This window comes from Necator americanus, chromosome IV, assembly GCF_031761385.1.
Source record: "Necator americanus strain Aroian chromosome IV, whole genome shotgun sequence".
In the NCBI taxonomy this organism is placed as follows: domain Eukaryota; kingdom Metazoa; phylum Nematoda; class Chromadorea; order Rhabditida; family Ancylostomatidae; genus Necator; species Necator americanus.
Window position 1 is genome coordinate 23,485,995 of NC_087374.1, and position 15,621 is coordinate 23,501,615.

Consider the following 15,621-nt stretch of genomic DNA (forward strand, 5'->3'; position numbering starts at 1 on the left):
TCTTTACTGTTTTTCCATTAAGCAATAAAAAACACAAAGAATGTCTGAATTTGAAGTCGCATCTAGAAAAATAAGGTCCGCTTACAGAGTTTTCGAATGTTAGCTGAACTATGAGAATAAGGTTACCTTTTTATTAATGCGCCCTGACTAAAAAGAAACTGTACTGGAGATGACGTTACTTTCAAAAATGAACATATTCAATTTTCTACTTTACTTTACTGCAGTTACTTTCCAGAAAATTTTCTAAAGTGTTCATCCTTCGCTAGACTATTCCATTTAGCAAATCTCTCGGTGATTTCTAGAAATGGGCAGTACGAGGACAGGAAGAAGGATAAGGAAGAGATGAATTTTGAGAATAAGTCCAGAAATTTTTCGACTGTAACAAGAGGTTTTTTCAAGGATTTTATTATGCGTGAGCTTGAAAAGTTGACTAATTTCGAATCTCGGCCGTCAAAGAGACATGGGATATACCAAATTCGCCCCACTACGCTGGATACGCAAAACTCGGGGGTGATCAGAAAGCATTCCGAAAGTGGAGTGAATGCAAACGAGGTTTGTTGTTCATGCTCCTGTCGCCCACGTACCTCTTTTTCCCGAAATACGCCAACGAATTGGTGGCCGAATTGAGCACGATCATAAAATCAGAGATCCTAACGAGAATTGAAAGTGCGACGCCGAAAGACTCAATTCCATACAGATTTTCGTATATATCGAAAAATACTGGCATTGATCTGGAAAAACGAACGTTCAGTCGGAAATTCGCAGTACGAGGAGCAATATGCACTAACCTGAAAATAAGAAATTTTATTGCGATAAATATAGCGACCGTACGTGAGACTTTCTCTTTTGATTCCTCTGTGAGAACAATGGATCGACTACGTTGTTGGCTCTCGAAAAGCCTGGAAGAGAATCGTTAGAGACCCTAGAAGTGGATTTCCACAGTAAATTGAGAATTCTTTGGAGATTTTTGCGGGTTCTTGCGTCGTTCAATGAATGAAATTAACGGACACACACGAATGTTCTCTGCAAACAATTTTACTTGAATCCTAGTTAATGCAATTTTCATTTCACAGAACAGCCACAAACACAAAATTCGAAGAAACCCTCTTTTATACCAAAATATTTCAAAACTCTCCAGATGGATACTTTCCTTCTTCCTTCACAACGGGTAACAAAATTTCTACTCCGTTCCAATAATTACAAATTCCCAACGCAATTTGATACAGAAAATCACACTCGCAGTTTGCAGAATGTTCTACAATTTTCAAGAAAATTCTACATACTTGTGGCTATAGAAAGTGGTTTACTTGTAATCCTTCCTGGGCAACCTTATTCAGTTGAGAGTATGTATTTTGAATTGAGGTCAGGAGAGGGTTGCTCTGCTGCTCTAAGCAGGCACCAAGGACTTTCAGATGGTAAAATCCTAGCGCTGACTCATCATTTCCAAATAACAAGATTTATCTCATTCTCGGCAAACAATTTTGACGTTTATCACAATTAAACAGGCTATGATTCCGCAAAGTTGCTCCAGATTGAGTTTTTTTGTTGAGCTGCAGTTTGAATGGCAAAGAAATAGCGTTAGACAAAGCAAAATTGAAATTGGGATCCGATTCTATCAACGTTATTTCGTTTTTTCCCTTATTATTTCCTTATTAGTCTAGTCCAGACATGCTCCACGTGCTGTCATCCCTTTGGCGTATTTAACAGCACACATATTTATTGTAGTAATCATAATATAATGGTAGTACAATTATCATCACTATACAATATAGTGATGATAGTAGTACTCTGATTTTTATTTAGCTCTAATTAACTTTCAACTGGGACATCATCCTATCTTTATATCCTCAAGTATGTATTTAAGTAAGATCATCTCCGGAAAAACTTTAATTCCAACAGATTAGCGTAGATTTGGATAAAAGCAAAGCTAACCGTAAAGGAAACACCTACTTTCTTCGCTTCTTCAAACTTCTATGCACTCGATATTCGGTCAAAACGCTGAGTATGAGTATCGTAGTCACAGGTCCAATTGTTTGCGTCAACGTCATCAGTATCGCTTTGTATCGAGTAAACTTAAGATACACTTCATTCGATAACTATGGCACTGTTTGTGACGAGGATGCTGTAACTTACCGAATTTCGGAATACCGTAGGCGCTGGACATGAAGCTTCGACACCATGTTCTGCGTCAAAACATTTCTCCACAGTGAATTCGAAATAAATTGGGATGTTCACAGCGAAACATAGAAAGATCACTAGTCCTAAATTATTCTTCCATGCATTTCTATTATTCATTCATTCATTCATCCATTCATCCATTCATGCGTTCGTTCGATCCTCATTCATCCTCCCATTAACTCACTCACTAATTCATTCAATAACTAGTTCACAAGATCACTTATAGAAACATTCATTGAATTATTTCATCACTCATTTATTCATTCGATCAATCATTTGTTCGTTCAGTCAAGCTCTTCTATTTAATCCCCCATTTATTCCTTCGGTCAATCATATTTCTCACATATTAACTAATTTACTCATTCATTTGTTCATCTCCATGTTTGTTTGTTGTTGCTGTTTGTTCCCATCAATTTGTGCATTCATCTGTTTATTTACTTATTGTTTGTGACTTGTCCTCATTTCCCCAGCTCTGCTCTTCCATTCCGCCATAGAAGAGGTTGTACCTGGTAGAAGGCATGATCTGAAGTACTTCCTGAGCTGCAAGTGTTCTTTGGCGGATTTGACGCTTGCTCCACGACCTTTTTGCGATCCAAGGCACGATTCGAGCTCGTTCGAAGCTTTTCGCTGCTTCATGCTCTGAAAGTGATCTTTGTTCGGTATCTACAGTAATTAGCCGTTGATTGGCTGCGGTGTGAAGGGAAATAGCAAGGTTGACTTGTTTTGCTTACGAGACGGTGAAAATTTGATCAATGCCTCATGATCGCACGCATCGCTGAACGCAGTCATTACGTTGTAGATAATTATATGCTTAAGGAATTACATATGTGTGGAATGAGAGATACTCTCTAACATTCCTACATTCGGATCTATTAAAGGCAGCACACCACGAATCTGACGTGGTGAGGGAACTAGCGGGAAAAGTTAGGGATGGGGTTGTAGATTGCGAGATCTGAGGTGGTTCCGCTAATCTCCCCCTGATCGTCGAAAAAGGGAAACATTCAGGAAGACTTCACTTTTAACACATCACCCTTGTGCATCCATAAGCGATTCGTCGAAGGTCAGTGATGTCACCTCATTAACCTATTCATCTAAAACCAGTGCTGTGCATGGGAAAAGCGTTCTAACGTTCACCGCAATATCGCAATAACCCAAGTTGTTCCCACGCCGTGTTTTACGACGATTAGGGAGAGATGAGCAGAACCATCTTGGATCCCGCAAACTACAACCACATTCTCCACTCAAGTCCGACTTCAACCTGAGAGAATATGTAGAAGGGCAAAAAACAAGAACTCATTCATAAGATTCTTTCCAGCTCAGTCACTCGTGCAAAATAAAACGCTTTTCCACGAAAAACTTTTTCGTGTTGAATAGAAATGTTTTTGATAGTAATTTTAGGACATCAGTTCCTTGCATAAAAACGAGGCCGGATTTTTAGAGTTTGGAGTGAGCTCCCGAGAAAGTTCTCGAAAAAAAAACACGCTTGATCGTCGGAAACGTTAATCACAATGAGCTCATTACAACCATAGCACGTGATGATAAGACCTCTTCGCGCTCCTTTGATGGTGAAACAAAGAAAGAAATCACTTACAACTATTACAGAGCTCATGTTTTCCCTAGCATATTTACAGTGTTTACAGTTGTAAAGGTATGCAATTAACATAAACTTAATTGTAACCAGAATATGCTGCCGCTGTGTCAAAATGTGGGCATCGTCGAAATAAACTGAACCGCCCGAAAATCGCGTCACCGTTGCACTGAAAACGTTTCAGTTGCCACATTTCCTGAGAAGGAGGTTCCCTGTCCAGAAGAATCGAGAAGTTTTTATCGCAGGTGAGTATGCAACTGCCAAGACAATACTCAGACAATTTCGGAGAGTGCAGTAGTTATATTTCGCCTCACTTTCAGGCTGAAGGCTGACCAAAGTGAGGTTTGCTCCCCCATCCCTTCAAAACAACATGGAAAATGATTTATACTGGCAATGCTTCGGATTCATTAAAATCTTCATTAAAATTCTTTTTTCGTATAAAGGGAACAACTTGATTAGCTAGTATAAAGTGGATGGAGGTATACAGTGGTCTTGCACTGGTCAAACAGAATTTCCTTATGCGGTGGGAAAAAATCGGGGAAATTTAATTCTACGAAAAGAGTTTTCTTGACGCTTTTGAGGCTAAAACCTTCGAGCAAAAAAAAAGAACAGTTCCAGTATATGTGCACTCGTAATTCGACCTCTTTCGTGTAACTCGAGTATGGGATTTTTACAGGACATTTACATTTTTTTGGATCTTGCTAAAACTTTCAACATTGGCACAAAGTTGATGTAAGGAAAGTTGGTGCCCAACAAATTGAGGGTTCAACTGTATTCATTTTATTCTAAAAGCTAACTCTGTTCGTGAGTTTTAGAGAATCGAGAGTTAGCGCACCTGTTTCGCAGTCCTGGTGTACGACGATGGAGCGTACCGCAACGGGCGCATGACGACCATAAACCGAAGAAATGTGATGTAGATAACAAGCATTGTCTGCAATTTTTCGTATTTTCGAGCATTCTCTTTTTCTTTCTTTCTGCTGCTTATGTACATAGCATTCTCCAACAGATGCAGCTGTTTATTTATGGCAACATGTTGGGTTTCATAAGGAATATTTGTGACGTCCATAAATATTTACTTCATTTGTTTACTTGAATGAAACCTGAACCGTAACAGATTGATTGGATTCATCAACGAAGGGTTTCTTAAAAACAACTAATTTCACGTCGTTGCATCACAAAAACGATGCAAGAATCGTTAGAATTCCTGAGAAGCGAGGATCACGCGTCGTTGTCCCTTCACTCAAAAACAAAACTATCTAGACTAATAAACAAGAGTATTTGTACCTGCATACCAAGTTAACTCTTGGCGATTCGCATTAATTTTGAAGCGTAATTCGTCTAATGACAACATAGTAATGAAGAAGCGAAAAACAAAGGTATGGATATAAACAACTCGTTATCTCTTAGGTTCAACGAAAGTAGTGCTGTTCAAGAAGCAAATAAAAAGTGATGAAACCACGAAGGGAGATTATATCTAAGACGTTTTGCTCGGAAAATTCAGGAAAAAAGTTCTTCTGAACATTTAGTTCTGGATCTATGATTCGGAAAAATTCAGAAAGCGAAATCGTGGCAGTATCTCACAGAGGCCGAAACAAACTGAGGAATCAGCTGTGACGCGCGGAGAAGAACAGATGGAAAGATGGCTAATCTTAGTAAATTCTTACGTTAACGTTAAAGACAAAATATCTGTTGAGATCATTCCCTAAAAGGATTTTCTGAGGGGTAGGAATGGTCACAGGCGACGGAGGAACAGTGCAGGATATCCTGTAGAGATAGAGCCTGTTCGAAAGATAAAGAAAGAGCAGAGGGTCGCGAATGGGAAAACCACAAAAGCGTTTAGGAATTTCAGTATCAAATACGATTAAAAACTGATGTCTGGGCCCTGGATTCTCCTTTATATTTTTCCCCCTATGTATTCAATGTATTTGTTTTGTGTTCTGTCCTTCTGTCCACATTTTTTGGGCTCCTCTGTGAACATAATTAATAGATGACTAAATAAATAAGATATCGTCTACATGAGCTGCTGGACTCTCATGAAAATACAACAAGAAGGTAAAACTAAACAATTCAAACTAATGTGACTAGATCAGATGTACATCGATCGATCATTTAGCTGCTCGAAAAATCCATATAAGAAGAGGATACATACTAGCAGTTACGGATAACTTGAAGCAGTTTCTGTTCGATAATTCCCAGCCTCTGCTATTCAAATCACTTCTTGTCGCATGTCAAGTTAGCCGAGATTCTGAGTCGCAAAGCTGTTTAATGTAAAATATTTTCTATTTCCAGTATATATGTACTGTACACTTAAAAAGCCTTTGATTATGTTTGATGGAAATTGTTCACCGTTCTTTTTTTTCTGCAACCACAGCTTACCCCACGTGATTCCCAGCAAAGCTACTTGCACACGTACCGAGGCAGTGGTAAGACTTTGAGCTACACCATGGAGGCTTGACGTGAATAGCTGATGATTGTACATAAGATTGGTGTCGAGAAACAAAACACCGATCGCTTCGATACAGTAGAACAGGAATACGGTCATCATCAACAACGAGTCAATGACACACAGCGAGAAAAGAGCTGAAATTACAGTAATTAGCTCAGTCTGTAATTTGTTTGCGTCAACAGCTTTCTAATATTTTCTTTGAGAGTACACTGCTGCATTTCTATCAACATGTCACTGAATCCTTACGTTGGCTTTTTCTACTTCCATACAAGTAACCAATTTCTCAATTTTTATCTTCTAATCTTTATTTCGCTAACACTTCCTCAAGCTACATAGTGTACTACAAGGACGGATGGTTTGAGGAGAGAAAGGGGCAACAAATTATTAGAAGATTGTGACGTGAATGAAATGTTTTAGATTCTGAAATTACACAGATTTATTCTCAATGAATGGCGGAGTTCGAACAAATGTTCAAAATTTCTTAGTTAAGCTGCTTACCTGCCGTCAAGTCCTTGTTTAAGCCGGCTCGAAAAAGGAATCGAACAGCGAAGTGAACACCGATCAACGCCAGAATGGCTGCGATGCACGTGCATGGTCCCTGAGAAAAAGTTATACGAGGATCCGCTCAAGGACCTAATAACGTAATGATACACTTTAGCTGACACCTATAGAAAACAATCGAATAATATGTGGGACATTAACAACTCTTTGTAATGTTCCAATGGCAACATTTGTTAACGTAAATACTTTCGCTTATTTCAACGCTAAATATTTGCATTTCTGTTCATTTTTTAAAAGAAATATTTATTTACTTCTATTTGTTTTTTTTACATATTTTACTCATGGAAGCTTTCGCAAAAGTTTTCATCCACAGCTAACTTATGGATACAACTACGTAATGAAAGCTAGAAATCGTACTTTTCCGACAGGCTGCAAATAGAATTACGACCATTGGAGCATAAGGTTGATTGTATCTGCGACCATTTGGGACCCATCGTTGATGTTGTGTAAATGTACAGTACATAGCGTACAGTAGTTAAAATAATGAGGCATTTGGTGGCTTAAATCGCAACTTGAACAATTTAGTTCTAATCGTTTGGAAAAGGGGTTTAGAGCAGAATCGTCAGGACGCCAAAGGTTAAATTTGCCACCGTGAGAACGTGTGAGGCAGAGAGAAGTCGCGTGGGCGTATTTTCTTCCAGTTATTCGAGAACGGCTGCTAACACGAAATTGTGCTACTTCTTGGTATATTAATATTCATTTTGTGGTTTATTTCGAATGTTGACGTTTTCGCAATCATTCCTTTCAAGTTCGAATGAGCTAAGGAACTCTATGGAACTGCTTTCTTTTAGTTTCATTTAACTCACACGAGGACCTTACCATAAGCCTTACCTATTTCCAAAAAAATCAATCTGACTTTTGTCCATTATTTATTGTTCATCAGCACAGCTTAATTTCGAGTGCAGTAAACAAGTAAGGAAGTAAATAAACGAACAAAGACTGAGAGGTCCTCTTTGCTGTTCTCAAACAGCCCTTGTTCTATCTTCATTAATAAGTCCCATAGCCAAACATTGGAAAGACGTGACTAATTGTTTGGGAGGGGGGGGGGCGGGGGGTAAAAATTTGCAAAGAAAAAACTTGTACAAAAATACAACAAATCATGGATTTAGTGAAATATATCACAGGCAAGGAATAATATCATCGGCTAGGAATTAATTTGAGAGCAATGCAATGAATTTGAGGTTAAATATAAAGGGTTCAATTTCTAATTCAACGCCTTTCACCCGAAAAGTCTCATGATTTGTTTTCGAAAAAGACATATGTGCAACAAGATATGAGCAGAGAAAGAGTATCATATGACGAGAGTGCGTCATATGAGAGCAATAATTGGAGGCGAAAATAAAACAGTAAGGAGACAGAAGGTGGGTGTCTGTTGTTGTGACGCCTATAAGTCATAGTACCCAAAAATTTGCAGTCATATTCATTATCATAACGAGTTATGTTATCCGAGTGGTGATATTCTACAGCCGCTTATTTTTGGAAGTTGAAAACATCTTCTGCTCAAGTCTAAAATAAAATAGTTTCCATCGTTTTCCACAATCCTCTTTCATCACACTGATAAACTTTTCTATATCTGTTGAAAAATTCAGTTGTCCGTAATGAAAAATTCTTCTCTGGTAGAATTGGGAAATTCGCATTATTTATGAGATGACCTAATATCACATGGGAGCGCAGATCGTTGCAAGACCAGGAAAGTTTGAACTGTAAAACCGTCAATTGCATTCCTCTTTCTGTAAATTTCATTCAATAGTAGCCATATGTACCTTAAGTGCAGGACCATAATAACCAAGAGTTTTTTCTGGTGTTGCATAATATAGTCTTTAAAAATAAGAATGGTAGAGCTCAATACTATCCCATTAGTGTAGAGGAGCAGAAAATAAGAATATATCATTTTCTAACCTTTTGCTCGAGTAGTGCTTAATATTCACAAATTATCCCAGCGTGTTCGAGAGATCATTTTTTCATTCGATAAGAAATACCTATACCCATGTTTGCAAAATTAGCTATTGAGAAAGGACATCGAACAAATTGCGTCCAGTTCTGAATTCTGAAGAACACATGAGCATCATATCGGAGAACTACGAGCACCTCATCATTCATGCAGCCGAAAAAAAAAACATTAAATGACTAATAAATTTTGTATCCCAAAGCAATACTATTTGTTAGGTACATGGTTAGTGATTTTTTTTGCAGTTTGTGGTTCTAAGAAAAATAATAGATAGGGCATACATCTATCCAGAGTGCAATGGACGTAATGCTGTCGTCCGAGGAGTATCGGTACGTGCAATTCCGAAGCGTGCCGTTTTCCATAGATAATTCCCTGGAAAAAACAGATTTTCATTAAAAGAGTCAGAATAAGACAATGATACTCTAAAGCAGGGAATTTGTGTAAGAAAGTATTTATATGAATAGTTTCTACATACACGAAGTCCTTTGGAAAATATGACTTTTTAAGAAGGGAGTACTAAATCTTGGAGAGGATTTGCTCAAGTACAACAACGGGATGAGAGAATACAATTAGGTGCGCATATTTGAAATCAAGTACAGCGGAAAGAAACTTCTGATTCCCCTCTAATTATTGGAATTTTACATGGCCACCAGAAAGTCCAAATATTTATCAAAGAGATGAAAGAAGACTAATAATAATGGATTATGAACTGAAACGAACTAAAATTAAGGATCATTCTGCGTTTTAAAATCAATAAATTAGTCTATTTAAGCAAGTAACACTATAAAAAACAAAAACGTTGTTAGCTACATTAGCGGCAAATATGTGAGATTGTAGGGAAATTATTTCAACGAAAGGATGCGAGAAAGAAAAGCTGGGAATCTGTACCTCGGCTGTATTGACAAAAGTCGAACTGATAAAATGATGTAAACAAGAACAAAAATGACTAAAAACATAAGGCGAAAGTAGAAGTCATCTGCAGAAGATCAGTAATGAACTGCAAGTGAAAATTTATGGGGTGGGGATGTTCACGAATGATGTAAGCTGTCCCATGACTGGTTCCGCCTACTAACTTATTTACTCCAAGTTTGAGTTTCGGGACCCTATAGTAGTGAACAAAAGTTGCCAGGAAAACAAAAGTTGACTGTAAAAGTAGAAAGAACGGATATGCACCGTATACAGCGACTTGTGAAGGCTAATATCGCAATATCAATGTACCGCAATTTTGAGTGTGGGAAATAAGTGGGGGTTGCCAGCTTCACTCCTACAGGTAAACACATTGTTAAGGACGATCCCTGTGTAACTTGCTGGGAGCGGCGGCTATTTCCGCAAGGCACAATGTCTTTCGCGTGAAAGTAACACACACACTAGCACTAGAAGGTGCGATGAGAGCGGCGAATGCGATTTGTGGCCGCCGCCGCTGGAAAACAGCATGAAAATGGGCGGAGCCAGCGGGAGAGGACTCGAGAAACTCGCAACGAATTTGACGGCTATTTCTTCGAGACGTTAGCGGAGCGTTTGGGGGAGAGGTGCTTGCCGGTTTATAACAGCAATTAATCGAACGTTCTCGAACTTTGCTCTGCACAACCTGCACAGCTCTACACAGGTGCGGTGCAGAAAAAAAGCAGAAGAGTTTACTTCGCCCATTCGCTTCAAAAGACAGCCGAAAGGTCGGAGGAGGTCCGTAATGTTGATGGCTTAGTCAAGAATGAATAACAAAAGAATTCTAAAAATTCTATTAGATTTCAGTATCACCTTCGAGTAATATCAATAATAGTAGCTCCAAAAATTCTTCCACACATATGTGTAGCAAAAAAAATCGAAAGCCAGGATTCATAGGTATCATTCACTCACAAATATACAAGGCAAAAATTCTGATGAGAGCTTCAGAAACCATGGAATTCCCACTTGTGGGTATTGGAGAGAATAAGAAATCTTTTGCAATGAAGAGAGCATGCAAATAGGAAAAAAAAGTCCATCATTTGTTGTCCAGATTCCTTTCCGCTTCAAATATTTGATCGAATGTGGGAATACACCAATGACGTCACGAAGTATGGCCGAGCCTCATGCTAATTTCAAATTGCTTACAACTCCTATTTCAACAACATTAACAAAAATGTGTGTCGGTGTGCCTTATTTGTTAAATGCATGAATATTCTGGGGAAATGTCCTGCACACGAGAGATCGAACTAGGATCAGCATGGTTCTAGAGGAGGTAGACTCCCTGGGGGACGGGGGAAGGATTTATTTGAGATCTTCGAGATCAGTCTGTACGATCCACACGCTAACCTTGGGAACAAAATTATTGAAAATGTATCGTTTTGAAAGTGCTTATCGGACTGTCCGCTTACAAATATGTTGAGTTATTGTTAATTAAATGTTATTAATGTTCATTATATTGAGCGACTATGGTAACGCATTCGAATAAATGGTCCCCGTAGTCAACAGCAGAAAGTACGAGAGAGCTTTTTGAATTGAATCTTCAATGTTTACGATGGAAACCTCCGCTGATGAAGCACTGAGTGATATGGAGTGCCATATCCACTGATTTTAAAATAGTCTATTCATATCTAGTTGACAAATAGTTGAGCGGTTTAGTACTATCGCTGTATTATGTATGCTTTCCTGCTTCAGGACTGAACACCGAAAATGACTTCAATCGGTATGGGCAGAGGTAAAATCCAGCAAAAAATTTTTATTTTCATTTTCACTCTATGCTCGATTCTGTTGGCGAAACTACAGTAGACGTCTGCGATCTTCGTTCGACTCCATCATCGGATTAGAAGCCAATCACTGAAACCGCTTCGGAACTGGAATTTCTGTGCAGCCGTGTTTCTGCGCCACGATGCAAGGATTCGCGGGACGACGAATTTGGCAAGAGCTATGTGTACGGCTTCAACCGAAAAAAGTTACTTTGCGAAAAAGAGACCTAAGATAAAGATGTTCCCAACATTCAAAAAATAAGAAATATTACTATTATTATTGTAAATATTCGCTATAATCAGTTTAGATTAAACGTTAATGCTCGCTGGTATGTATAATTACATCAAATATTAATATTCACCATATTCACAACATACCCCCCTTAAGGCAATTAACGGACCAACTTCATCTATTACATATATTCCGTCTCTTGCTATTTAGTGGTCAACAAAACTGGTGTAGGATAGAATGGTTGGCCTTTTTGGCACGTGAACCCAGTGACCTGGAAAGCCGCTGCGAGAAAGAATTTTCTAAGTGAGAAAGCAAGCCTTGTACTTCTTAATTCCGAAAGTGTTATCTATTCCCGGTAAAATCCACAAACGTTGTACGATCAATTTGTTGATAGTCGAATTTAAGCCACAGCCAAGATTGTTAACAAGATTTATTACGGCTAACGTTTCGGCGTTGTCGCCTTCGTCAGAGCCTGTAAAGTAAGAACATTTGCAATATATCCTCTCAAATACCTCATCCAGAACAAGTCATCAATTATAGCTCGCAGAACTTTAGAATCGTTTTGGATAAATGCAAAAGGTCCAAAAATGAATAGAAAGGAAGAGTGCTTAGCCGTGACCAACGAGCTGGCTCTGTATCAAGACCTTTGTGGGTTTGATCTACGGGGTTATATGGGGGTCGCATCCTAATTAGTATCAGCGGAGCGATTGCGCTACGCGGATATTCGCTAACATCACGGCAACGCGACTACTGAGGTAGGCACAACGATTTGGGCTTTTTTGGTTTTGTTTCCGGGTGTAATATCCTAGGGGATGATGACTTGTTCTGGATGAGGCATTTGAGAGGATATATTGCAAATGTTCTTACTTTCCAGGCTCTGACGAAGGCGACAACGCCGAAACGTTAGCCGTAATAAATCTTGTAAACAATCTTGGCTGTTGCTTAAATTCGACTACCAACAAGTTGCAATCTCTATGCCAAGATTCAAGGAAAGTCGAACTTTCGCACTTCTGGAAGTTGTATGATCAGTTATGGAGTCAGATCAGTCATGTTCAAAACCTTCAATAAAAGTAGATAACACTGAAAAACCATCCAAATCTGCCATTTTCCTTAGCCGTTTGTCATCTTCACAAGAAAACAAAAGAACTAATACAGTGAGCATAAGTGATCGCTCGATTCTTCATACATTTGATAATTTCTTAATGTTTAGGAAAATTGAAGAATTTGGAGAATTGAAATGGAATTCCAGCATTGCGTGTTCCCGGATGTTTTCTTTCCTGTAATCTCCGAATGAAGAAAAATTACATTAACTGTTACATGATTGTGACCTGCGGGTTACTGTACAAGGCGCGTGGAACAGCGTTGTGTGACGTCATCTCCCCAACGACGCGACTTTTTACGGTTCGCAGAAGGAGCGCGATCCGCAATGCGCCCACGCTGAGGCAGCCTTTGCGGCTTCTTTGAGCAGTATGAGCTGTAGCTCGAGTTCAGTCGCCCATCATGACGGGATGAGAAAGACAAGCAGGGCTACTATACACGGATGTTTCTGCTCTGAACCACCAAACTAGAAGGTACAGTCCCTTGAGCTCCTGTGGAGTCGAGAAAAGAAGTTCCAGATGGAATTTTTCTGAATATGGATATTAATTCTGACTGAACGACTACATGTTCGAACAATATGTTTGGAATCAGGAGTTGAAAAAAGTGTAGACCAAATTGATATAAATATAATTTGTATCTAATATAAGAAAAAGAATGGAAATAGTCCTCAGAAAAAAATCGAATGCTCTCTGTCTCTACTTTTTTAGAACGACAAAATTTATGCCTTATATTAAGTGAAATAAATCCGAGCATTGTAGGAATTGAAGAATCAAAAGTAGGTAAAGCAGATCTTTGAAAAGAACCAATTTCTCGCTGATAGTGATATTAACTTTTTAGATCCGGAAAGGTATGCTTGTTACCGGACCTTCTTTGCCTTGTTCATCAAAATCTATTCAATCCAGAAATTGGTTACTTCGAAGGGGAGAAGGAAGTAAAGTGAGAAACTCGTATAAAAATAATTTATGTTAGCCGTTTCATTATAGCACATTATTTTCTCACTCATTGGGAAGATTAAACTTGCAGATGTGGTTAAACGCTGCATAGTTTCCTGAGAAGAAATGAGCTGCACGCAGGGAGAGTACTGTACGGAGGCTGATTATCCGTGACGAAGCACAGTGAGCCAAGAGAAGGAAAATTTGACAAGAAAAGAGAGTGGTTTGATGATTTTTTATGGTTAATAATATTTCGGTCATCTCTGCAGTTTTTCCACAGCACGAGGAAAATAGTTGCACGAGTATTCTGATAATAACAAAAAGAGACAGGTAAAGCCTAATTTGAACCTTTGCTGCATTATAGTGATTGTTTGTCGATTAAAAATCAGTACACATTAACTTTTTTTTTCCAAATTCTTCAGATTTTCGGGTTTACAAACGCCTAAGCTATAATTGAAGACCATGCGGTATACTTGGAATACCTTTCACAAAAAGAACACTCATGTTTATTATAGAGTCCTGCATCTCTCGTCCGTAAAACAAAAGTGCTCATTTAAGAAATCTATACATGGGCTGGATAACTCGCACCTCTGAATTCCAGGAAAAAATGAAGACAACTTTGTATAAATTGTTCGAGGTGTGTACTCGCTCTTCACTAGACGTATCGTATCGACGTAGAACCTTAGAATAATCTTCACCTTTTTTGGAGGGAAAAAAATTATTGATAATGTCCAACAGGTGCTTGTAGAATCAGGTGTTTGTGTTACACCGGCTAGTGGCCACCGGCTTCAGATTTGCAACAAATGATTCAGAACGTGATTTCCGGAAAATGTACTTGTTGTGGTGTTGATCTCATGTCCAGATCCTCATTTTCAACAATATCTTCTGAATAAAATGCTGTTATGGCATGACTCTGAAGAAATCGTGAACCTTGAGAAATTTTATTTTCATAGGAGGACCAACTACAGTTACATTGTGAAAAAAATCGAAGCAACAATCAATCACGTAACAGTGTTTGTTTTTGTTGCGTACAAAAATCATGTGGGTCCTGCAAAACTACCGGATTAGTACTGGATTTTAGCGTTGGTTGCGCAGCTAGGAGTATACACTCCTCCAGTTCTCCTTCAGTTTCGAATAAATGTATAGGAGTTTAGGCCTAGAACGAGGCGTGGAGGAGGAAGTCGTTAGCGAGTGATAGGCCCGAATAGATGGAATTTATCGGCGACTGCTACACTGTTTATGTTTCACATTCGTTTTTCATAGAAAATTTTAGAAAATCTTTTAAAAACTTATTTATTTACAGCCAAAATACGAATTTCAGGATTCAGGGAGTTCCGACACCCGAATTATAGGTTGTGTGTAACAGATACAAAACGCGTTCCAGACCAATCCCATGATAACACAAAATTTGGCAACACGTAGGGAGTAAAAACTTTTCTTCATATATTTTAATATTTTAAAAAAATGCTTGAATTTGGACTAAAGTGGTTGGTCTCGTGATAAGAATAATACTGTGATCATCATGTTAAGTTGGGGTTCCGGCCGATATGTCTCCCCGGAGAATGATCCACGATCTTCAGATAGCATTATTGTCATTGGATTTTTTACGTGCATTGCACATTTTGCGTTGTCGTGTATTCCAGAGTTTGCAGGAATTGTAGAGGACAACTCAAATCGGACGAAGAATGCGGGATGACGAAACGTAAGAAAATCGTAGAATCGTAGTTTCTGGGAACGAATGTTTAACAAAAACAAGCCAAGGTAAAATTCCCATCAACACTGATTACAACTAAGAAGGCAATTACATGAAATTTACACGAAAACAACGAAAAACTCGAACCGGTATGGAAGTATGGACGTTTCAACTGCGTAAGTGTGTATGTAATTTGTGTCAATTTTAGGATGCAGCAGTTCTTAGGTGAGGTCGCACATGCTC

At 38.6% G+C, this 15,621-nt stretch overlaps 1 protein-coding gene across 2 annotated transcripts in view; it reads right to left on the reverse strand.

Annotated features, from left to right (window-relative positions):
• The window catches only part of RB195_002464 (uncharacterized protein), a gene marked incomplete at both ends in the record, with an annotated part of 54,182 nt that overhangs the window by 1,459 nt on the left and 37,102 nt on the right, over positions 1 to 15,621 (reverse strand). The window contains 9 exons of one of the 2 annotated variants that reach the window (XM_064199736.1): positions 585 to 731; positions 789 to 899; positions 1,951 to 2,072; positions 2,134 to 2,261; positions 2,685 to 2,817; positions 4,602 to 4,697; positions 6,180 to 6,346; positions 6,711 to 6,810; positions 9,003 to 9,093. In XM_064199736.1, coding sequence (XP_064055617.1) covers positions 585 to 731; positions 789 to 899; positions 1,951 to 2,072; positions 2,134 to 2,261; positions 2,685 to 2,817; positions 4,602 to 4,697; positions 6,180 to 6,346; positions 6,711 to 6,810; positions 9,003 to 9,093 — 1,095 coding nt within the window. Of the gene's footprint in view, positions 1 to 584; positions 732 to 788; positions 900 to 1,950; positions 2,073 to 2,133; positions 2,262 to 2,684; positions 2,818 to 4,601; positions 4,698 to 6,179; positions 6,347 to 6,710; positions 6,811 to 9,002; positions 9,094 to 15,621 lie in introns of those variants that run through there. The other variant, XM_013446294.2, reaches the window with a different exon arrangement.